Source organism: Sus scrofa, chromosome 8, assembly GCF_054392235.1.
Source record: "Sus scrofa isolate SSC_HxYL_T2T_F1_AM1 chromosome 8, Sscrofa_HxYL_maternal_Yorkshire_Landrace_v2.0, whole genome shotgun sequence".
Taxonomy (NCBI): Eukaryota; Metazoa; Chordata; class Mammalia; order Artiodactyla; family Suidae; genus Sus; species Sus scrofa.
This window is the reverse complement of record NC_139390.1, coordinates 88,197,914-88,223,831: the sequence shown is the minus strand read 5'-3', so window position 1 is coordinate 88,223,831 and position 25,918 is coordinate 88,197,914. Positions and strand designations below refer to the sequence as shown.

General features: G+C 37.6%; 2 protein-coding genes across 7 annotated transcripts in view; both read right to left on the bottom strand.

Annotated features, from left to right (window-relative positions):
• The window catches only part of TTC29 (tetratricopeptide repeat domain 29), a 236,707-nt gene extending 219,143 nt beyond the window's left edge, over positions 1 to 17,564 (bottom strand). For 4 of the 5 annotated variants that reach the window (XM_084972743.1, XM_021101528.2, XM_084972742.1 and 1 more), the window contains exons 1-4: positions 17,446 to 17,564; positions 16,816 to 16,862; positions 9,296 to 9,393; positions 7,393 to 7,476 (exon numbers count right to left, since the gene is read on the bottom strand). Coding sequence is in view for 4 of the 5 variants with exons in the window: in XM_021101528.2 (XP_020957187.1) it covers positions 7,393 to 7,476; positions 9,296 to 9,387 (176 nt within the window). In the remaining variant the exon portion in view is untranslated. Of the gene's footprint in view, positions 1 to 7,392; positions 7,477 to 9,295; positions 9,394 to 16,815; positions 16,863 to 17,421 lie in introns of all 5 variants that reach the window. The other variant, XM_021101529.2, reaches the window with a different exon arrangement.
• A 4,492-nt stretch (positions 17,565 to 22,056) lies between these two features.
• LOC110262145 (uncharacterized) overlaps positions 22,057 to 25,918 on the bottom strand; it is a 601,789-nt gene continuing 597,927 nt past the window's right edge. For both annotated transcript variants that reach the window (XR_014812840.1, XR_014812839.1), the window contains one exon: positions 22,057 to 23,105. The gene's annotated coding sequence lies outside the window, so the exon portion shown is untranslated. The remainder of the gene's footprint in view (positions 23,106 to 25,918) is intronic.

Below are 25,918 nucleotides of genomic sequence, written 5' to 3'. Positions count from 1 at the left end.
TTGAGGATTATTTTTTAACCTTAAGAGAGAATGGAAGAGAATCAAATTAGTTTCAAATCTTCCACACTAACGCATGCTTTTCTTAATACAGGCAGATCACAATATCAGAACAAAGCTTAACAAGGTAAAATCATCCTGCCCCATGAATTATGCATAATATGGTCATTGTTCATCTCACTGGTTTTCCAATGGATTCAACCTCTGTGGTACCTGGGTGCCTATCCCCTTTTATCACTTTGTTCTTCATTACTGAATTTCCCATATGACTTCTAAGTAAAGCACCATTATGCATTTCCAGGTTTATGAGCTACTGTAGGGAGAGTTACATTCTCTACTTATATTTTACACATTTCTAAAACAGTGGGTTTATACTTAGAGTAATCTTATCACAGTAACAATGAGTTAAAGCAATTTATAGACATTTAAAAAAACTGAAATTGCTCAGTAGGGTATGCAAATTATGTTGTTAGTACAGCACAAAAATATTCTGAAAATTTACTATAAATTGAAATAAAAAAAAAAAGTCTCCTCCTTGGTTACTAAGTTTGGAATATATCTCTTACTAAACACTCTGTTCTGTGAACGTGATAAATGATATTTGGTAAAAAGTAAACTGTAGAACTATACATATTTAAAGAAAAATGATAAATTAATACTACTACCTAAATAGACAAAGTTAATGCAAAATACTTAGGTTATATTATTAATACAAGTTTTCAAAGCCAAAGAAAAGTGATCAATGACAGTTAAAGATAATAGCTAAAGTGAGAACTGTCTACATGTTTCATATAGAAAATTTCTTTTTAAATTTCCTAAGAATTTCCTATTATTATTATGGTCTCCCAATAGTTGTGGAAATCAAAGACTAGTGAAGTCAACTAACCTGCAAAAAATTACACAGGTCTTAAGTAGCAAAAGCCAAATTTCCAGGTTGAGGAAGAAATCATCTCCCCTAATAGCCTGAGCTGCAATGTCATGATTCCTAGACTTCTCCCTTACAAAGATTTTGTAAGTCTATTTAGAGATGCTAAGTTTAAACAGAATATGTGAAAATAATACTTTAAAGCAAACTTTGAAGGGACATAAAGACATATAATGCCTACGAAATAAGCATTTTTTTTTTTGTCTTTTTGTCTTTTTGCCATTTCTTGGGCCACTCCCACGGCATATGGAGGTTCCCAGGCTAGGGGTCTAATCGGAGCTGCAGCTGCCAGCCTACGCCAGAGCCACAGCAACGCGGGATCCGAGCCGCATCTGCAACCTACACCACAGCTCAAGGCAACGCCGGATCCTTAACCCACTGAGCAAGGGCAGGGACCGAACCTGCAACCTCATGGTTCCTAGTCGGATTCATTAACCACCGTACCACAATGGGAACTCCGAAATAAGCATTTCTATGTTCTGTTGACATTTGAAATCCTTCCTTCTTTTGTATTTATTTAGATTTGGTGTAAATTTGAGATCCTTTTTGCATCTAGTAAACAATTGTTTGACGTTCCTTTCACTTGCATTTTAAAAAAATTACTAAATTTTAAACTTTGTTGATATCAATACTCTTTTTTAAAAAATTATAGTCAAAAACCTCTTTTCTTTCCTACTTTCACAACGTAGAGATCTGCTGTGGAAGACAATACTAGAGTGTAAATAAGTAAGTAAACAAATAAAAATAGAGGAGTGACAGCTCTCCTCTGTTCTCATGTTTTCTCTGCTATTGCTTTTTTTTTTTTTTTTAATGTATTCAGGAGAAAGTAAAGAGTAATTGTCTTTCCACTCTAGAACACCAAAATCCTATCTCTCTTTCTTGAATCAAGAAGAAAATCTTAAAACCTGATTTGCTACCTAGAAGGAAAGAGTATCCTCTTTCTTTTCTTCTCTCTCCTGCCTGTTCCTGTTGCATGGAATGATTTATTGGGCAACGGGCATCCTCAGAAAGTTTAATTTACAAACCTCTGGACAGAAATTATTTCTTTAAAGAGGAACAAAATGTTCTGAAGAAGAAATGAAACATAATGACAAAATGGTTCAAAAGTAAAGGAGATAAACGAGGCAGAGGAAGAGCTCACCTAAAGGGGCCTCCATTCCCATAATGTCATCATGAAATATTATATCCTGAATAAACATCTTTGCCTTGCTACATATATTTGAAGTGCCTGAGCATTGTGCAAACCCAAATAGTAATTCTGCTCATCACAAGGATATCTGTAGTTTGTCAAGGCACCTTTGGAAGACAATTTCTGAATATTTTCAAGTTGAAAATCTAAGACTGGCAAAATGCTAATTTACTTTGAGTACAACACAATTCAAAGGCAGGAGAGAAAGGCTTTAAAAGATATGAAAGTAAACAGTTCTTCAGTCCTTTGTTTCTTTGCAACCCAAACTCACTGACTATGGTAATTGATAGTTCTAATTGCCACTGTGCTGACAAAGTGATACTCAGTAAACACCAACTTGGGATGCTGAAAGATATTCTGAAAAAAAGCAATATCTTAGAGATGTACACAATTTTGAACTAAATCTATTCTTCCATATAATAGAATGTGATATCTGAAGTAGAAAATAATATTGAGCAGATTAATATTCTCTGTCCCTTGATAATTTTGCTTATTTGTATCCTCATATACATTAAAAACTGCCCCCCAGAAAATTTTATTTGAATCTATAAATGACACTTGTATTACTTAGCTACTCAAAGCAATTATGATATGATAATAAGTGACACTTTAAGTCCTTTTAAAAAACAATAATGCTTTCTGATAATACAGAATAAAAAAAACACCAAGTATAGAAATACAACATGACCTTCTCTAGTTGTAAAAATCAGTTAAATACTATCAATAAACTATTCAATGCCTAAGAAAAATCAAATATCAGTGTCAAATGTATTGTACATTTGAAAAAAAAATTCCTATTAGGCACAGGAATAATCTGATCACTTAAAAAGTAATGAAGCATATTAGAATTCCTTCTGTAAATGTGGATGATAAAAAACTCAGAAGCCGTTTGCCCTGGAACCTTTTACCCATTCAAAGAAAAATGATCCCCCATCACTTGCATTTGGCCATTCCAGTAATAAATATCTTAGCTTGTTCTTCTCAATTTACTCATTTAAATTCCTTCTGGTAAACATAAAATATTTCTGAGGAGTTAAACTTCCTCAAACCAAATACCTACAACACTGATACTGTAACCACAGAGTATTCATAGCAGAATACCTGTTTCATGGCATTAATAATCTGACATTTATTCTTCATTCGTTTATTCATTTAATAGCCAGTTACTGAGCTCCACCCGTGTGCTCCTGTTTAAGCCCTGGGGGCACAGCAGCAGACACACAGACATGTTCCTGTTCTTGGTGGGGCATCCGTTCTACTATAGATGAAGACTCTCAATGCCAGAGGAGGACCAGATGAGAGCAGAAATACACCCAGGTGAGTTGACTGGGGATAAGTGTGTGTGGGCTGAGAGATACTCGATCACAGGGCAAGGGAATGGCACTGAGGAGATCACACTCAAGGTGACACCTGCATGACAAGAAGTGTCAGCAATAAGGCCACACTGAGAGGAGTAAGTGGTTGGAAGAATGGGGGATAAGGTCAAAGAGGTCATCAAAGTGCAAACTATACACAGCTCTAGGCCATGATGAAGAGTTAGTTTATCATAAGAGCAAAGGAAAGCTCTTAGAGGGTTTTAAACAGGTGAGTGTCCCCATGATGTCATTTTTTTTGGCCATGCCTGTGGCATGTGCAAGTTCCTGGGCCAGGGATTGAACCCGTGTCACAGCAGTGACCCAAGCTGCCGCAGTGACAACGCCAGATCCTTAACTCCTGCACCACTAGGGAACTCCATGATCTAATTTCTTAAAGATCACTCTGGCAGCTGAATTTTGGTGGAATTCAAGGGGCTATGAGAGGAGCCATTAGGAGACTGTTCTAGTGATCTTGGCAAGAGATGATGGTGACTATGCAATGAAGAGAAGGAGATGAACACAGGATACGTTTGGGAATTATATCTGATAGCACAAACTGCTGGATTAGATGGGAGAGTGTCATGAAGGCAAGGTGAAACTTGAGGCTGCCTTGGTACCACCTACTGAATTGAGAGAAGACCGGAGGAGGGGTATTAGGATGAGAGAGTGAGAGGGGCAGTAGAGGTAAAGCAAGAGTCCATTTGGGGCCATATTAATTAACCTTGGAATGTTTATTATATATCCAAGTAACTATGTCAAGGAGGCATATATAAAATACATAATTTTTCTTCATACATAAAAATTTGAAGCTTAATGAATGTGATAGTTATCAGGTGTTGCTAGTATTTAAAGCTATACGATTGGATCCAAGTGGAGTGTAGCTGGAGTATAGGGTCAAAGACACAACCATAGAACAACCCACCATTGAGAGTTTAGAAAAAGAAAAACAGCTAGCAAAGTAGACTAAGGCAGCACAGTCAAAGAGTTTGGAGGAAAACCATAGAACATGGCATCCTGGAAGTCACAAGCATAGAACATTCAGAGAGAGGGTTCAATTCATTCAAATAATGTGAAGACATCAAGCAAAGTGAAGATAGGAATATGAACATTAGATACGGTGAAAATGAAGGACACTGGTCACAATAAACAGATTTCAGTGAGTTCTGGGTCTAGAAACCTAATTAGAGTTATTTGAGGTAAGAATGGGATGTGGAAATATAGAGACAGTGCTTCTGGTTACTCTAAAGGGTAGAGAAAAATGGGGTAGAGCCTGGAGGAGGATAAGAAGTCAAGGGAGGAGTTCCCACTGTGGCTCAGTGGGTTAAGAATTAGACTGTAGTGGCTTGGGTCTCTGAGGAGGCACAGTTTGATCCCTGGCCTGGTACAGTGGGTCAGAGGATGTGGTGTTGCTGCAGCTGTGGCGTAGGTCCCAGCTGTGGCTCAGATTCGATCCCTGGCCTGGGAACTTCCATGTATGAAAAAAAGGAGGTCAAGGGAGATACTAGAGTAGATGCAAAGTAAGAGGAGATGGTATCCAGGGCACAGGTAGAGACCTCATCCTGAGACAAGAGCAAGAACTCTCCACCCACTGCAATGAGAGAAGGGAGAGTATGAGTTTATATACAAGTAAGCTGCTATGCTTTGGAATAGATGTCGAAGGCTTATTCTGGGGCTAGACAAAGAGCACATACATATTACAGGATATTGAAGCTAGTGTGCATGAATTATTTAAGCATATATTTCTACTCTCATCTTAGAGAACAATAAGGCAATATAGGAGGAATTTGAGGATATATCTTAGATATTGCTTTTTCCTGATTGGAAATTTGATTCATCAATTTCTCTCTCTTTTATCTCTGTATACGGAGGATCTGTGATGCACCCATTTGTCATTTTTATATTATTACCAGACGGGGAGCCCAAACTCAAAATCTGGCTTCCTCGGCAAGTCTTAACCTACCACCTTAGTCTTTTTTGATTTTTTAAGACCTCTAGGCTGCACTTCACAGTGTAATCAGCACTCATTCATTCCATACTTATGTCCTGCTTGATTATTTTATTGTCTCAATAGAGACAAGGATGAGACCAAGTGTTTTACAATAAAATAACATTGTTTCTCCCTCTGTGAAAAGCCTAATACTAGATATAAAGTAGGCATTTAATAAATGCTTGCTGATCAATTTAACTTATTAGAATTGAACAGCTAATAAAAAGTTCCATGTGGCAATTCCTTGGCTAACAGAATATGCATAATTCCTCATGGCACCTGCTGGGTGTTGCTGGGAGATGCTGAAGTCAATTTTATACTTTACATGCCATTCAACTAGTTTGTTTGAGGCAAGGTCTAGAATGTACATCAGTCAGAAGCATAACAGCGAGCCAAGTGTAAGTTACCTTCCTACCAAGGTTTGTACCCACTATCTTAGGGAAAGACCTTTGATCTAAAAAAGTATTCAAGCGTAGGAAACTTTAAGGAGAATACAATAGTAAGGACTGAGAATTACCCAGTGCTACTTGTTTTCGCAGCATAATAGGGATTTGAAATCAATTTGATAATATCTTCAGTGAAAAAAAAAATATTTGCGTGAGAACACGCATCAGCATAGCCTATTTTGCATTGCCTTAGAACAATATTTCCTCAGTGCAGACTGAAAGCATAGGAGAATTTAAGTATATAGATGTCTAATTTGTTAAAAATATGTGAAGCATAAGTTTAATTCCAAAATGTAATTCCTAATTTTTAAGCCAATGATAGCTATTTGGATATCATTACATTTAAATCAGAGTGCAAATATCAGTCATATATGTTTTTATTTTAAGAAGGAATTGTATCATCAGTCAATACTGACCTTTAATTTTATCCAATAGGTTACCATGGCAAGTTAATGAATTAGCAATTAGAACAGCATTTATAAAGCAAACCAGATCCTATATTTGTCAGTCAACAGAACTCCAAGGAAGACAGTGATTACAGTTGTTGTAAATTTTGTCACTCTATAAAATAAAGTAGCTACTAACAGAATGTATTATCCCATTTTCCATGTTACATGCATATTGACAAAGATAATATCTAATAAATGAAAGTTAGACGATATGAAAACCTAACACCAAACTGTCATTAGGAATACCCTTTCAGTGAATCCAACAGCACTAGATGATACTAATAGAGATAATCTTTTAAAAGCATTTATTGTATAAAATGTTTTAATTGACTCCATCAGATGTATGTGCATATATAAGATTTCTATTTGTCAATACTTACATCTAAAAATCTGATAACAGCGTCATCAAGACTATAGGTAAGAAATATTAAACCTGTTTAGTCTCTTTGAGGTTTCTATTTATTTCTCACTAACCTACATGGATTTTTATGCTGTTTTTGCTCAGACCATAAATTAGGTTGTAGCTAGCAGTAAAATAGCAAAGTTTACCTTGTTTATTAAAAAAATAAATCCAGACAATTTAGAATTATTTTTAAATTAACCAATAAACTAAAATCCATTAATTCTTCTTGTGGGTTCTTAATGGGGGAGAGAATATACATTAGTAAGGGATTTAAAAAAAAAAATCACCAGGAAAATAAGATGTATGAATCTTTCTCTTAAAGCTTTTTTCTCCCCCATGGTGGCAATGTACTTTAAATGGAAGTTATTAAGCAATTAATAGCACAGACTTAATTAAAATATTGCAAATATGATAGTATAATATCTTGGTAAATATAAGAATTTTGAAAGTCATAAAATTAAAGACTTTGCTATGTGTAAGATCAATAGACAAGACTTATCACTATTTAATATGAGCTTTAATTTTTAAATGCCATGTTCCAGTGAAAAGGTGGACTGCACAGGAAAATGAAATTTCAAGAAAGAATCAAGACAAAAGAAACAAACTTTGTATTAAAGTACCTTTAAGAGGTATATACTTACGCAGCAACTTCCTCTTTTGACAATCCTTTGAAATTCACCTCCAGATAATGATCTATGTCGTCTTTTTCTTTGATCAATTGAGACCTAAATGAAATAGAAAGAAATAATAAAGCACTGCCTTATCAAGTTGAAAAGCTACCAAACATATAAAATGCCACCAGAAGAACAGAAATATTCAAGCTACAATATCATAGATAATAAATGTTCTGCAAGAGCTATCAAGCTAGGTCGTTGATTGGTAATTTCAAAATTATAATTTTCATAAATGGAAAGAGAAAGGCAAGAGTGTGTAAACAAACAAAATACCAACACGTTAAAATAATCTGCCTTCTTAAATAATTGGGGTTTTCTCCTCAAAGCTTATAAGATCTTCCATTTTACTCATGTTCTCTCACAATATAACTTTCCAACTTAAGAAGTCATATTCTGTTTGGCACAGGATCTTAAACTAAGAATAGCTCTTTGACACAAATATGTTAAATATACTGGTTGCAAACATTATAGAATTTTGCTCTGAAACACTGTTTAAGTTTTTTAATCACACAAAAAACTCAAATTATTATTAAAATTTCAAGGTGAAAGTAATTTCAAGAAGCCTTTATTGAGAAATATATTACATGTGTAGTGTATTCATTTTTCACACCCCTTGCACCTTTAAAAATAAGCACAAAATTAATATCTGGGAATGAAAGTATGGGTTACACAAATATCTGTTTTTATTCAGAAGCTAATGGATAATGTTAAAACTCTGCCTTAAATGTTTACGACAAAATTTTTTCTTCAGTAAAATGAATATCAAAAAATTTCCTTCAAAGTGTATCTTATTTTAGGGACATGAGATTGGGCTATGCTTTTGCTTATATTGAAAAGAAAACGTAATCTTAATCATTACAAAAGACAGGAAGAAGCTTTTTTTCAGATTTTGTAAATATTTCCTTTATTCAAAAGGAAAATGAAATATAAGTGTGTATACCAGAATTGTGCATGTATTAAAATTTTGTTTTTCAAATTATTTAAAAAATAAAATTACAGTCTTCTAAAATTCCATTTTACAATTTCTATAATTTTCAATTCTACTACAAAAGAACTTTTATGGTAGTTTAGCTGAATGTATTTATTTTGGTCCCAGGGCTTTGGCTTGCCAGAAATACCAAAAATGAGGTACAGTCCTTCTCAGAACAAAGTAGTCTTATAACACTTTGATCATTATGCCTTGCAGGAATTGAAAAGTATGCATAAAAACACAATCAGACCTACATATGTAAATTATCTTGATAAATAATATGTGTATTACCAAAAATCAATTAAAAATAAGTGGCACTTTCAAAATAACACAATCTTAGTTAATATTCATAATTAAGACAAAATACATTAAGTTCCCATCCTGCAGTTTTTCAGCCACAACTCCAGATGCTCGGCAGCCATTCACAGGCGCAGCCATGTGATGATGCATTTTCAAGTCCCAGGATCATTTCAGGAGCTAAATCATGCCCGCCAATTTACCCTGGTAGAAAGACTTTGTCATCCTTCCTCCAAAACAGAAATCAGTGCTTGGGACCTTGTGGTTTAGAAACTATACACTTTCATTCCTAATGCTTCTGCTTTCAATTCTCCACACATTATTTTTAAAAGGAAATATATTTCCAAAACTCTATAGGAACCATGTTATAATGGTAATAGGAAATAAAATGATCAAACGAACACTAGCCTGCTAAATAAATGTATTCTTAATCTTTGAATAAGGTTCATCAATCCTTGTGAAACAGCAGATTTGAATATTCTGAATATAATACATACTTTTGTCTTCAAACAATTTTGCTTTCTGAGATATGCTATTGACATTTTTTACTGCAAGAAATTCATTCTGTAGGGGAAAAAAAAAATGAAAGCCAGGGTCACGTACCTTGGAATTGTTCTGGGGGAGCATGGCAGCTTCTGTCTGGCTAAGGCTGTGAGCTTTGGCCGTGTCATGGGCAGTGGGGGCAGGGTGGCCATTTTGGACTACCAAAAACAAAACAAACAAAAAAAAAAAACCAGAAATGGTATTTTAAAGAATAAATCTTTCAAAGAATCCATTAAGACATTATTAGAGATCCACAGTCAGTCATCTAAGCGGAGAATGCCTCTGTGTGTAGAGCTACAGCTCTGTTATTCAGGAATGAAGCTCAGTGAGCAGATTCTGCAGGGTGCTTCTCTCATTATTTTCTCCTACTATCTGCCTTTTGGCCAATTTATTACTTGTCTGCATCTCTACCACAAAGTGGATAAGGAGAAAAATCTGATAAATGAATTGAGGATTCAGACAATTAGGAACTGTGGTATGAATTTTGTCAGTGGAGCTGGTTGCAATTAAAGAGTGAAGATTTTTAGGACAGCTGTGGATTTCAAACACTATGCTTTGCTCTCCTGTTACAATTAATAATTAAAATTTGTTTATACTTTTCTGTTTTCTGAAAACTTTCTCACTCACAAATAAAGGCTTTCTCTTAGAAGTAGTAAATGCTAAGAACAATTCTCAACAAGATAATGGCTGCCCTGAGAGAGCATATAGCTACAAGTGTGTACAAATCACCTCAAAATGTAGTGGTTTAATTGCATCAAAAGGATAAACTACCTAGAAATAAACCTACCTAAGAAGACAAAAAGTTCTATAAGATGTGAACAAAAGAAGTTTGAAGATGACACAAACAGATGGAAAGATATACTGTGTCCTTGGAATGGACAAATGAATACTGTTAAAATAACTACAGTTCCCAAGATAATCTACAGATTCAATGCAACCCAATCGAATTATCAATGGCATTTTTCATGGAACTGGAACAAAAAATTTTAGATTTGTATGGAAACAGAGAAGACCACAAATAGCCAAAACAACACTGCAAAAGAAGAATGGAGTAGAAGGAATCAGGCTCCCTGAGCTCAGACTACACTACGAAGCTACAGTCATCAAAACAGTATAGTACTGGCACAAAACCAGACATATAGCTCAACAGAAGAGGAGAGAAAGCCCAGAAAATAAACCCATGCACCTATGGTCAGTTAATCTACAACAAAGGAAGAAGAATATACAAGAGACAAAAGATAGTCTCCTCAATGAGTGGTGCTGAGAAAAATGGATAGCTACATACAAAATAATGAAATTGGAACAGTCTCTTTTCTTTTCTTTTTTTAATGGCTGCACCTGTAGCATATGGAAGTTCTGGGGCTAGGGCTTGAATTGGAGCTGCAGGCCTACACCACAGCCATGGCAACACTAGATTCGAGTTGCATCTGTGACCTATGCCACAGGCTGCACCAATGCCAGATCCTTAACCCACTGAGCGAGGCCAGGGCTTGAACCTGCATCCTTACAGACACTATGTTGGGTCCTTAACCCACTAAGCCACAAGGAAAACTTTAGAAATTAGAACATTCTCTAACACCATATCCAAAAATAAACTCCTAACAGATTAAAGACCTAAATGTGAAACCAGATACTATGAAACTCCTAGAGGAAAACATGGGCAGAACACTCTTTGGCATAAACCACAGCAATATTTTTTTGCATCCATCTCCTAGATTAATGGGGGAAAAAGCAAAAATAAACATATGGGACCTAATTAAATTTAAAAGGCTTTGCACGGCAAAGGAAACCATAAACAAAATGAAAAGACAACTTAAGGAATGGGAGAAGACATTTGCAAATGATGCAACTGATAAGGAATTAATCTCCAAAATATACAAACGGCTCATACAGCTCAATATCAAAAAAACAAACAACCCAATCAAAAAAATGGGCAGAAGATCTAAATAGACATTTCTCCAAAGAAGAGATGGCCAACAGCTACATGGAAAGATGATCGACACAGCTAATTATTAGAGAAATACAAATCAAAACTACAATGAGGTATCACCTCACACTGGTCAGAATGGACATTATCAAAAAGTCTACAAATAATAAATGCTGGAGAGGGTGTGGAGAAAAAGGAACCCCCATACACTGTTTGTGGGAATGTAAATTAATGCAGCTACTATGGAAAATAGGAGGTTCCTTAAAAAACTGAAAATAGAGTTACTATATGATCCAGCAATCCCACTCCTGGCTGTATAACTGCTAAAGATGAAAAGCTCTGACTCCAAAAGGCACATGCACCACAATGTTCATATTATCACTATTTACAATAGCAACCTAAATGTTCATCAACAGATGAATGAACAAAGAAGATGGGATATATACATATATATATATATATATACACACACATATATATATGAATATGAATATTAGTCATTCAAAATAATACCATTTTCAGTAACATGGATGGACACAGAAACTATTCTGTTAAAGTCAGACAGAGAAAGACAAATATCATATGATATCATTTATATGTGGAATCTTCAAAAAAGGATACAAATGAACTTATTCACAAAACAGAAATAGACTCATAGACACAGAAAACAAATTTACGGTTACCAAAGGGGAAAGGGGGGCAGAGATAAACTAGGAAGTTGGGATTAATAGATACATACTACTATTTATAAAATAGATAAACAACAGGACATATTGTATAGCACAAGGATCTATATTTAATGTCTTGCAATAACCTATGTTGGAAACAAATCTGAAAAAGAATACACACACATACATACGTATGTATGTATAACAATTACTTTGCTATACACTTGAAACACTGTAAATCAACTATAACTGTAAAATTGTAGTGATTGTTTAAAACAACAATCAGTGTATTATCTTTCACACTTAATGTGGGTAAGGAATTAGGAGAAGGTACAATGAGGATGGTTCTTCTCTAATCCATGATAACTGGGGCCTCTGCTGGGAAAACTCAGAAGCTTGAGGATAACTCAGTGGTGGGAAACAGGAATCATCTGTGTCTTCTCTCATATATCTGGTGGTTGATGTTAACTACTAGCAGGGACCTCAACTGGGGCTGTCTGTCAGAATACATACATGTGACCTTCTCATTTGGCTTGAGCTTCCTCACAACATGGCAGCCTCAGACTTAAGTAGCAACTCAGGGCTCCTAAGGCAAGTACCCAAAGAAAAGCCAGGAGGAAGTAGTATCCCCTTATACGGCCTGACTTTGGAAGTTACTTGGTATCACCTCCAATGTAAAAATAGGTCTCCCCAGATTTAAGGCTAATGAACGGAGGGAGACCCACCTATTAATGGGGAAGTATCAGAGTCATGTGTTAAGAGAAAGATGGATGAAGACATTGTTGTGGCCATCTTTGGGAAATGCAATGTAGAAAGTAAGCGAGCAATAATGAAGGTGGATCTATAAAACCAAGTTACCTAAACCTCACCCTAAAGAAGGAGAAATATGGGAGTTTCCGTCGTGGCTCAGTGGTTAACAAATCCGACTAGGAACCATGAGGTTGCAGGTTCAATCCCTGGCCTTGCTCAGTGGGTTAGGGATCCAGTATTGCCCTGAGCTGTGGTGTAGCTTGCAAATGCGGCTCGGATCCCGCATTGCTGCGGCTCTGGCACAGGCAGGTGGCTACTGCTCTGACTGGACCCCTAGCCTGGGAACCTCCATATGCCACGGGAGCGGCCCAAGAAATGGCAAAAAGACAAAAAGACAAAAAAAAAAAAAAAAAAAAAAAAAGAGGAAGAAGTATGGACATCAATTTGTGGACTTAGAATGGAAAAACTGTCACCTACTGCTCGACCACTGGCTCTACCACCATTATGTCCATCAGTTAAACTTCTACCATTAGTCCCACAAGCAGCTGGAAGGCTTGTTTCAGTTTTAAATCACTTACCTCCAGGATTTACTATCTGTGTGACCTTGGGTAAATTAAGTTTGGGCCTTAAATATTTTCAACAAATATTTATTACGCTACTACTTGGTGCCAGGTACTATTCCAGGTGCTGATGATATAGCAGTGAACAAAAAGATAAAAATCTCTGGCCTCACAGAATTTACATTATAGGATGGATGCGGTGGGGAAACAGACAATGTACAAATAAGCAAAACATATAGGCGATCAGAGGATGATAGGATCTTAAAAAATCAAGCAGGGAACTAGAAACAACCCAGTGCTCACCAGCAGCCAAAGGATGAATAAGAGCAGAGAAAGATGAATTCAGAGAAGCTAAGGAGAAATTTGGTGGTGTTCTGATAGTATAGGGTCTTGAAAGTTATAAATGAACTGTGACTTTGATGGGGTGATTTTGAGTAGAGGGGTGACATGATCTGATTTCCATCTCAAAAGGATCGCTCTGGCTCCTCTTTTGGATTTAGACTGTAGGGGGCAGAAGGGAAGACAGAGGAGGCCAGCTAGAGGTTGCTGTGAAATCTGGGTGACAGTGGATGGTTTAGGTAGCAGTGGAGAGACATGGTCAGATGCAAGGTAGCATCACCATGGCAGCAGGGACAAAATATTCTTCTAGTGCTACAAAGCCATGGGGTGGGGTGGACGGAGAATGGAAGAGCAGTGAGACTTGAGGGAAAATCTTTGAAAATTCAGTGTAAAAATAGGCAGTCTTGTGTTTCAGAAAAAAAGATTACTATGACCTGAAAAAAATAATTTGCATAATTCAAGAGAAAACTCTAATGGAGATCAATGTCATGTTTTAGATACAACAGAATCCTAATAAGTGCCCAGATATTCCATGTGTAACATGATCTATGAAACATAAAGCTGACTTATTTTTATACAGTTACAGCTTTAAAGTTCTCAGTTTAAATAGCACATGTTAGTCTTCCTAACAGAATGACTTAACTCTTGTATTTTAAAAAAATTGATGTTTTTTGATCAGATGTTGTATCAACTACTTCACTGGATAACCAGAATTTACTAAATGGCAACACTATGTAGAACATATGGTAAGAAGGTAAAACTAGCATAGGATTAGATCTCGTATAGATTCAAAGGGCAAAGGTGCCCCAAACCTACCTCTTGTGAATCTACTTCAGAGAAGCTGTGAAGACTCTGTTCCAGAGCCTTCCCAGGTTAGGGAGCAAATCTGGACCACTGCAGTTCTTAACCTGGACCTGTCTGTCCCTAGTGGACTTGGAAAGGGAAAGAAACAATGCCTGTGCTTGTTTCAGTCCAGGCACTCCTTTCTTGATGAATTAAGACTCTGTCCTGAGAGCCCCCACTTTGCTTGCCAAGGGCACTGGGTGAGGGGATCTCCGCATAATTGCAGGGACCTTTGAAGGGTTCCCCCAAGGAGCTTCAAAACAAGAAAAAAAAGTACTTGTAATTTCTCCAAAAATTAGGAAGATCCATCTACTTATACACAGACAGAGGGAGTGAGCCCCACAAGCTCTGACCCAGCTCTGTATCCCATCACTTTGTGCATAAGCCCACCCCACCCCCTGGGAGCCAGCCTACCAGGCTGTCATATGAAATGTATTCTTTATTCATATTTACTTGGGTTAGGCTATTTTTGCTAGAAAAATAGAAGCATCTAATGAAATCTCATGCAAATGCTATACATGGAGAGGAGCACTAACTTCTTTGTCACACAGATCAACTGTGCTTTTTTTTTTTTTTTTTTTCAAAATCTGAGTCAACGCTTCCAACCATTAAAGTTTCAGCTGCCAGTTCCTTCATTTTGCTCTCCTCTGATCTGAGAACATTAGCAGCAGGAGCACCTTTACTCTCAAATTTAGTTTAATGTAAGTATTGCAAGCCCTGCTGGCAAGCCTCAAGGCACAACTCTGAATGGGGGGCGGTCAGAGCTGAATGATAAAGCGGAAGAAAAGTTATTAACTGGGTGTTGAAAAAAATATCCCTCAACTGATCTATGTTGAAAGTTTAAGCTCTGAGTTAGGGTGGAAGTTGACAGGCTCTCTTGCTGCTCTAAACTCCACATCCTCCTTGCCTATGCCCGCTGGGAAAGCGGGGTTTTGTTTTTCACCATCGATACAAGGCTACGGAAAGGTACTTTGTTTTACACCATAGGTGATGTGTGAACCGAACTCTCTGTTGCACATAATATTTGAAATGCATCAAATGTGGAAACGGATCCTGTAACAAATAATTTTCTTATCTAAGTAATCACCATCTCGTCTACGTTTTCTAAGTTCAGTCTTACTTATGCTGAATTTTCTTAAAGTAGGAAATAGCTGCACTCTAGCATTTAGAAGCAGCCAAGGGGAAAATAAGTGAGAACAAATGCAGGTGTGTTTGGGGGCCTGTCATTGCAGGCTGAAATTATATGTGTCAAGTGAAGAAAGCCCTTTGTTCTTTGTTAATATGAGTTGGATCATTTTGCTGGTTTGGTCCCGTGTTGCCAGCTCCTAGGTGAGCTCCCACCAGGAAGAATAGGGCTAGTCCTGGGGGTGACTGATCTGGGCCTGAAGCAGAAATGGCACCCATCATCCTTAACAATGATGGCACTTCGTCAGGGTTGTCCAGCTCAGTCCCACAGACAATCACACAAGACAGGTGCCACTGTAGGAAGGTGGACGGTTCAGATTCAGGTAGGTCAGGAAGGACAATGAGAAGGACTTCTCTGGCTGGTACCAGAATAAGGTTAGCCCTAGGAGGTTAGGGGAGAAACACTCCACCAGGGGGACCTGGAGGCAGCCCCCCAGAGCCACTAAATGGGCCGGACTACTTGAGGTACCAAGGGTGCTGAGACAGATCAAAAGGATGCCCTAAGCCATTCCACTGCTGGTATTCAGAAGAGATTTGGTGGGTTCTTTGATCTCCTGGTTGGCTCTGTATCACAGTTACACTCTAAGTTTGGCCCCCACACACAAAGACAAATGAGAATGGAGAAACACAGGATGAAAGGTTTGAGGGGGGTAGATCAGGCTGAATGTGTCCCATGGTGTGAGTTTAAATTTCTGGCCCCCAAGTCAAATCTTCAAAGAGTAACCCTCTTGCCCACGATCTCCAGAGATACCCTTATCAGGAAACACAAAGGAAGGCGGGAGTGGGGTGGGGGGGAGGCTAGAGTTATACAGACAGAGGCGACTTGGGGAGTAACTATGTCAGAGGCCGAGCTCTGTCTCCAGGATTCAGTCACTTTGGGGTAAAAGCTGAAATGTGCGAGAAATAAAACCAATAAACCACAGCCAGCAAACTTCTTATGTGTCCTCAAGGGAGTTCCAAATAAACATGATTTCACTATCATCAACAAATCATGGATAAGAATTGAAACTATTCCTATTATCATCACAAGCACTTTTACTCCTTAAGTTTAAAGAAAACTACAGGAGAAATAACAACAATTTGCTCCTGAAAAAGAAAAAATAATGACATAAAATGGCTGCAAAAGTCAATAAATGTTTATCGCTTGTATCATAATTTTTGAACACTTCCAGCACTCCGTGGTAAGTAATTAGATTGTTAAATAAACAGAAATCACATCTTTCCTACTAACTGACATTTATTGATGGTTAAATCAAAATTTAAAGCAGGAAAAGCGTTTGAAGGCAGGCCATGTTTCACTCTACTTACTTTTTCAGATTACAGCTGAAGGTCTCTCCAGGTTTCTGGACTTCAGCCTGAAAATTTGGAAGCAAAGAATAATGGCAAAGGAGAGAAGAGAAAAAGTTAAAAATTGGTTAATAGAATAACTTCCTTCCTTGCTCCAAATCATGGAATAAGATTTATTCATACAACACCAGATACCAACTATGCATTTAGATTAACTCTAAAAAAAAATCATGAAGTATAGCTCTTATTGGAGACAACAATCACTAATTCAGTGAAATTCCAGTGCATCTGAAATATGCATATGTATTGATATATTTTTATTCAAAGTGACATTAGGATACTTTTTTTTTTTTTCCCAGACTTACAAGGGGTTATCTACCTAAACTGAGGGCATCTCAGGTCCCTCGTGCTCCTTAAACAGGACTAATCCATGCATTCCCACTCCTGTTTATTTCTCCACTGCCCTCCCAGGGTGAACTGGGCAGCGAGAAGAGAGCCTTTCCCTGCGCTTCCTTCTATGCATTTCTGGAAGTAAATAGTTAGGCCTTAGCCCAGGAAGCGTGAGTCCCTAGACTGACTGAGGAAGGTCGGTCGGGGGTCAGGGGAGGGACTGCCTGGAAGAACAACCTCTCGCAGGTGTCCGTCACGAACCTCGATGGACTGGCCCTAGGGAACCACTCTGGTGTTCCGTTTCGCCGAAATGCGTCCCCCACTGGTGGCAGGCGCTGAGCGCTGGCTCTGTCCCCCTCTCCCTCGGTGATTCCAACACCCTGCAGAGCGGGCGCTGAGAGAGGAAGCGCGAGCGTCTCCAGGGATACGAGGGGGCGAGTCCGGACGGGCGGGGGCGGGGTCAGGCTAAACCGGGGTTGGGGATTGGGGCAGCTTCTGGGCGTCGGGCACGGGGCGGAGTCTGGCGGGGGAGGAGCCTTGGGGCGGAGCCTACGGAGGGAGGTGCAGGGCCTCTAGACCCAGCAGGTTTTTCCCGCCGGTTGGCTCTCAGGTTAAACCGTTTTTAGGAATTAGTTCACCTAATCCGAGGGCCTCGAATTTGTTTGCCGCCCTGCTTCATTTCCTTCATGGCACTACATTCTCAACATTTTGCAACATATCCCTGTCGTCCACAGATTGATGGAAAAACACTCAGCGTGGCATTAAAGACCCCCAAGACCCGAAGCCACTTGATCCAGCTGGATAAGTTGTTCATTCCTGTTTTAGATTCTGTTGAGGTCAGAACCATCTTTCCTCGTGCCCCATACAAACTCCTTCCCCAATCTTGTCTCCGGAAAGATAATCCAAATTTATACACATATTTTTCTTCCCCTCAAAACTCAGGATTTTATATTTACACCGACTTAATGTCAGCCAGTGATTCCATCCCTTCTCTCATATGTAAGTGTAAAGAAGTGAGCTTCCTTGCTCATTATCTCATAAGATGGAGGGCAAGAGAGTCAGGCTTGTTGCTTATTACTCCCCAAATATAGATGTGCTGGAAAGCGAGGCTTTTATTCATTGCCGACTGTCACACGCTGTAGGAGAGTGAACTGGCAATACTGCTCACACCAGTCATTCTATTAACCATAAATCGATTCTATTTGGAGTACAGGCATAACAACTGTAACCACACTTTCATTCCAACATCTAATTTGCTGCAATAAATTACTAAACTATTTCCACCAAGTAAGGTTACATTATACATTCAATTGATCACTGTGTCTACTTACAACTGGGCTCCACGCGATCCCTCACATCCACAAGGCCCCATCTATTCTCACAAACTCATTTCCCAGTTTCCAGCAACACTTTAACCCCACAGATGTCAATTCGTATTAGCATGAGAGAGACTAGATCTCTAGCGTGTTTTCCCTGTTGTTGTTTAAATAGGACTGTTCCTCTCCAAACTTCCTCCTTGGGTGAGAGTTTTCATAGCTGTGGATGAGGTGGGCAAGCCATATCACCTTCGGGTTCTTTTAGGTGAGGGTTTAGGGAAGTAGCTCTCAGGCCATTCCCTCTATGACAGAATAAGAAAGAGTCAACCCTGAGATACCACCTGGAGTCTAAAATTCCCTCTGAAAGTTCATTGAAAGTTTTTTATAAAAGGGCCATGATTTAGAGCATGGCTTCCTGCTCCCTGTCTAGGGGTGAGAGGGTGACAAAGGGTGACAAAGGGAGATAAACATATGTGCTGTTTGTCATCCTCTGAACCTTTCTCAGGAAAGGAATACTAAATTAAGGCCAAGGGAAGGAAAAAGACAGAAAAGAAAGGAAGAGAAAATATCAGACAAAATCAGAAAATGATGAAAAGCAAAAGGGAGGTACTGATTAACTCCTAAGAGTCACGCCACAAACTACCTGTCTTAAACTTGAAATAGATAAGTGAGCTAAAAGAATTTTCTAAACATCTCAATCAGATCAATTTATTTGTATGTGGGTTGGCTGTTATGCATCCATTTCTTTTATCTGAAAGTATATCTTAAGGAAAGAGCAATTTCCCTTAGATACAGTCCAGACTTAGGTATCTCACACTCCTCTAGCCAAGAGAGAATATGACATAAGCAAGGCCAGTTTCAGGCTTTCAACTCAGAATTTGAATTTTGAGCACCACAACAAGGAGCATGAAAATGTTTGGCATTTGTTCCATACCTGCAGGAGCCCCCGTCAAGATATTTCCAAGGAACTATAGCTGTGGTTTCTGCTTCCTTAACCTCAGACTCTGCATAGATTCCTGCCAGTTCCCCACCCTGATTTTTCAGATCCCTGTCCATTTCCTTTTGCCTAACATACAGTAAATTTTTAGTAAACTTCTGTTCCTTGGGATTGAATCCTAACTAATGCAAACATTGGTTCTGGCGGCTGGACTGTGGGAAAGGGTCTTTAGGGAAATGTAGGGTTCTTGGGATTGGCTGCCTGCATTGACATGAGAGCTATTGAGGCTCTAGTTCATAGTTTTGTAAGGAAAGAGCGAACTGTGACACCTTTGGTGAAACGGTAATTATCAGATGACTTGTAACCAGCATCCACTGAAGGTAAAACTCCAACAGATCATGGAGCTCCCACTAAAGAGGAATGTGAGGAATTCAAGCATTTAAGGTTAAGTACATGCTTCTGGTGACATTGGATAATAAAAACAAGAGAATGACAAATTCAAAATAATAAGTTCTCAAAACATGGACTAAAACTCCATCTATAAAACCAACCTGTGCAAACTATTGCATTTAAAATGGATAAGCAATGAGGTTCTATGTATAGTACAGGGAACCATATCCAATCTCATGGGACAGACCATGATGGAAGATGATAGAAGAAAAGGGAATGTATATTGATGTATGACCGGGTCATTTGGTTATACAGCAGAGATTGGCACAATGTTGTAAATCAACTATACTTTAATAAAGAAATAAATTCTAAAAAATCCTTAAAAGTCAAGTGACTTAATCACAGCAAGAGCTGATTCTACAGCTGGGGAAGATCTTCATGTGGCTGTTAGGATATTCGAGAGAAGAGTGCTACTTTAACAATGGAATTGGAGTTACCTGGGCATATTCAGAAGACTTGAGTAACCTCAAGTCCAAATGCCCTTTTACGTCTTCCACTGAGGCATATTTGCTCAGAAAAGCTTCCTCCTTTGTCTGAGATGGCTATTTTTTCCTTGCTTAGAGACACTGTTAGGTCTTTGCCAAAGGTTGTTTCCTTGAAGAAAAAAATACACTAATTTCTTTCTTATTCAATATCTCATAATATCCACAGATCTATAATTAGAAGTGGATCACATCATGTCCTGGGGACAAAAATGAGAAAATCAAACTCTGAAAAGGCTCACACACATGCATAGAAATTGCTAGTTTATGTCAGCAAAACTCTACACACACACAAGGAATTTACTACTTCATCTTAGCCAAACTCTAGGGACATTGTTTTTCCTTCAGAATGGACTGTGAGGGCTTTTGAACAACAAGGGTGAATCACAATAATATTACAAAGAATAAATTTGTCAAAATGGGGATATTTTCCAGAGACCCTAGATTCCACACGCTATCTTGGGTGACTAGGTATATTTCATTTAAACATGTCCTGGTTTAGTTAATGAATGTCAGACCACCTGGAAAGTACATTGTGTTGCAAAAAATTTTGGTTGAATTTAAAGGAAGAATCTTAAAGTCTTTCAGAGGTAGGAATGCTGGGTGCACATGGCATAGGTCTTACCTCTGAATTATGTTCCCTAAGAAAGTCCTGAAAAATTTTCCTGCACCAGTAATTTGATGAAAATGCCACAGACTCTGTAGGTTCTCTGCTGACTTATTTCTCCAGGTTAATGAGTGCTGGTGGGAAACGGTATAACTGAGATGAACATCAGGACTTCAGTGGAAATGGCATGTTTTCCAGGGTAAAGGAGGTAAGATGATTACATCTCAGTATGAGGTTAGGTGTATTCACTGTAATATACAGCCACATCATTGCGTTCCTTAGACTGGCCTATCTACACAGCTCTGGGGCTATGCTGAACTGATCATGACATTGCTAGGTATCAAACTCATGAGTAATCAAACTAATATTTACAGTTACTGTAAACATATATATTGTATATATATACATACTACATACACATATAGCAAAATAATTACCAAGATCAAGATAATTAACACTTTCATCACTTCACATAATTACCTCTTTTTGTGTGTGTGGATAGATCACTTAAGACCTACTCTCAGCACATTTCAAGGATACAATACTGTATTATTGACTCTAATCACCAAGTTGAACATGAGTTCCTCAGATTTTATTCTTCTTGTAACTGAAAGTGTGTATCCTTTGACCTACATATCCCCATTTCCTCCTCCCCCCAACTCCTGGAACTACCATTCCATTCTCAACTTCTATGAAATTGGCTTTTATTTTTTTTATGATTCTACATATTAGTGATATCATACAGTATTTGTCCATCTCTGTTTGGTTTATTTCACTTGGCATGATACCCTGTGAGTTTATTTATGCTACTACAAATGGAAAGATTTCTCTTTTTTTTTCTTTTTACAGCCACACCTGTTGGCATATGGAAGTGCCCGGGCTAAGGGTCAAATCAGAGCTACAGCTGCAGGCCTACACCACAGCCACAGCAACACCAGATCTGAGCTGCATCTGTGACATATGCCACAGCTTGTGGCAATACCAGCCAGATTCTTAATACACTGATCAAACCCACATCCTCACAAAGATAATGTCAGGTCTTTAATCTGCTGAGCCACAACAGGAACTCTGATTTCCTTCTTTTTAATGGTTGAGTAATATTCTATTATACATATGAAATATTATATCATTATATAACATATATCACATTTTCCTTATTCATCCATTGAATGAGCTTGTTTATATATCATGGCTATTATGAATAATCCTGAAGTGAATGAGGGAATGCAGATATCTCCTCAAGATACTGATTTTTGTCTTTTCTGAATACTCAAAACTTGGATTGCTAGATCATAAGGTAGTTCTATTTTTAATTTTTTGAGGAAGCTCCATATTTTTTCCATCATAAATAGACCAATTTACATTCCCACCAACAGTGTACAAGCTTTCCCTTTTTTGCCAAGGGATCTTTTATATTTCATCAGTTGTATAGCCAAAATAGGCTACATAACCAGGTAAAACAGGTGCAGAGTAGCAGTCTACATATTTTGAATAAACAGTGTAGACAAGCACCTGTCCAAGGGTTTTTCAGACTTTAAACAGCATACTGTATATCAAGAGCCAGTACATTTCATTCCTCTCTTGGCCAAGGGAAATAGTGTGGCTCTATGTAACCCTGGAGATAGACAAAAGCCACCATAGATTAATTGCAAACTAATCCTGTGCTTCCCTACAAAATAGTAAATCAAAAGTACTGTCGCATCATGACAGAATTTCAGACTTGAAAATTTAAGAGTGATAATTCCTGTGTATTTCCATTTAATTCTCTGGGTTAGATGGACAAAATTGATTTTTGTTTTGAAGAATTAAAATTTCACCAGATGATAGCTCTCATTGTGCTGCTATTCCTCACAGAGCCTTCTTCCTGGGACAACTTGGTACATGGTATCTACTCCCCTGCCCACTATATTTTTGTTAATAGAAAAAAAAAAACCCAGAAGCAATTGTCTGTACCTAGTAGGGACAGCAGTGCAGTTTTATTTTTCAGCTCTGGCTCTTTGCTGCAATTTAGTTCACAGAGACTTTAATTATCTTACCATCTCAGAATATCAGGCTGGATCACTGCATTGACAGGTCATCTAGAAGAACCTGGAGTGCAGGAATGAGCAGGGACCCTCCACACCTTGGTGCTACAAATCATGCCAAAAGGAAAAATTAACATCTTGCAAAAATACAGGAGTCTCTCACCTCAGAGAAGTTTGGGGGGTGGGGGTGGGGTGAGATGGATGGATGGATACTCTAGTCCAATATAAAGGACAGTTTATTGAAATTTGCACATCAAACCAAAATGCTTACTTGCATATCTTTAGATTTTCGAGCCTGAATGAATTATAACCTCTCATGTCTGCAGCTGAATCCTGCCCTGAGATAATAACTGAAATTCTTGTTGTTTTAAGTCCAGGATCTGCTCTGATATCTGCCCCTCCCAGGTCTGGTTCACAGCCACACAATGATTTTGTGGGACTCTTATATCATTCTAATAAATTCACTTTTCTAAAGTTGGCCGGAGTTGACTTTATTACTTGCGACAAAAGAGTGTTAACTTACACAATAATGAAGAAAGTATTACAAGTGAGATAAAATTTAATCACAGATTAGTAGGTATTAATTACAGACAATATCAATTATTCACACAATAGTTGACAACATTATACGTTTTCTAAAGTAATAGTGGAAATTCTTAAAATTCTATTAAGAAATTGCATTAAAGAGTATACATACCTACATTTATTCCTTCTATGGTCACATAGATATTTGACAAAATTAGTCTAAAAAATTGGAGCCAAAACATCCTGTTTATATAGTTAAATGATGAAGTTTTGACCTGGCTGAAACTATTATAAAATGTTTTGGAGGTTTAAATATTTTTCATTGGTACAATAAATCAGGTGGAGAAATTTAGTCAATATTTATTGATCTTACATAAACAGTACACTGCACTAGATATTCTAAGGTAAAAACAAAAAAAAGTTTCACTTATTGATGCTTGCAAGTAATATTTTTTATACTGAACTTAGAGATGAAAGACTTTTTATAGATTTTACCAATATGTATTACACTCTTGTAATTGTTGCAAGCATTTTGCAGTTAAAAGAACCTAGAAACATAGCTTTTAAGATTCAATCGAATAGAATCAGTGAAAAGTTTTTGAATGATGTATTCTCAAATTGTCCCTTTGCTTGGCAAGATTTTGTAAAATGAAAAGGGGCTGGAAAAGGAGGAGGAACAGGGAGTTCCCATCGTGGCTCGGCATAAACAAATCTGACTGGCATCCATGAGGACACAGGTTCTATCCCTGGCCTTGCTCAGTGGGTTAAGGATCTGACGTTGCCATGAGCTCTGGTGTAGGTCACAGTCTTGGTGCGGAACCTGCGTTGTGCTGTGGCTGTGGTGTAGGCCAGCAGCTTCAGCTCCAATTCGACCCCTAGCCTGGGAACCTCCATTTGCTGTGGGTAGAGCCCTAAAAAGACAAAACGAAGAAAGAAAAAAAAAAGAAAGAAAGAAAGAAAAAGGAAAAGAAAAGGAGGAAGAGCAAACTGAAGGCTTAGGACTCTAGCACACCAAGAACACGTGTGAAAATGAGGGTCTGAGAAATGATTTCCTTAAAACTATCAACAGCTAAGAAGCCTGGAGAGTCAAGACCTAGCTTGAAAACCTAAACTACCTTCTTTAACATCTAAAAGTATCTTTCTTTGGTTTTAATCTAGTTTTAGTTGTGTTTTTTTTCTGCTTAAGAAGACTTTATCGGAGTACAGTTGACTTACAATCTTGTATTAGTTTCAAATGTACAGTGAATCAGTTATATGTATACAAGTAGCTGTTCTTTTTTCCCACATAGGTTATTACAAATTGTTGGGTAGATTTCCCTGTGCTATACAGTAGGTCCTTGTTATTTATTTATATGTTATCATGTTATTCCCATCCTCCTAATTCATCATTTCCCCTGGCCCCAGGGTTTCCCCTCTGGTAACCATATGATTAGTTTTGAAATCTATGACTGTTTTCATTTTATAAATAAGTTCTTTAGTATCATTTTTCTTAGATTCCATATATAAATGATTTCATATGAATAATGAAGATGTGGTACATATATACAATGGAATATTATTCAGCCATAAATGGAATGAAATAATGCCATTTGCAGCAACATGGATGGACATAGAGATTATACTAAGCGAAGTAAGTCAGAGAAAAACAAGCATATGATACCACTTATAATTGATTTTTTCTTAATATGTACAAACCACATTGGTTTTAAATCAAAAGCATACAAAGAAGAAACTTTGTTTAATAATGTCTTATAAACATTAGTTGTTATTAAAACTTCCTTGCTCATTTTTTTCAGCATTTTCTATTTTTGGTTTTTATTGGTGCAGTTCTGTTCTCAGACTGCTAAATCTGCTCTTTAAAAAAATACCACTTGAACTTGAACATACATATATGTTTATTGCTAATTTTACTCACTATTTTGTGCCTTCGCATACTCGATAAAGGTATAATGGCAATGTTTTCTACAAGTGGAGACAAATTTCCACAAAATAATATGCTTCGATTGTTGTCAAGTCTCTTGAAACCTTAATTATGTGTCCATATAATAAGAAACATGCATATATACTCCCACCCAGCTACTTATATGTATACAAATACCATTCTAAGATATTAAGCGGTATATCAGTATTTTTCCAATGCAATTCAGAAATGAAATTTCCCATTCTCCAAGGACAAAGATCTAACTGTGTATATGCAAGGGGAATTCTAAATTCATGAAAAAATATAGCATATAATGACATTCTCAAAGACTGTTATAAACAAGATGACAAATATCACATTTGGTAAAATTCTACTATAACTTCCAGTTCAGTCTCCCAGGGAAAGAACTTAGTAAATAAAAGTATAAATAAAGGCTGAATTAGACATAAGAGAAATATATATATATATATAG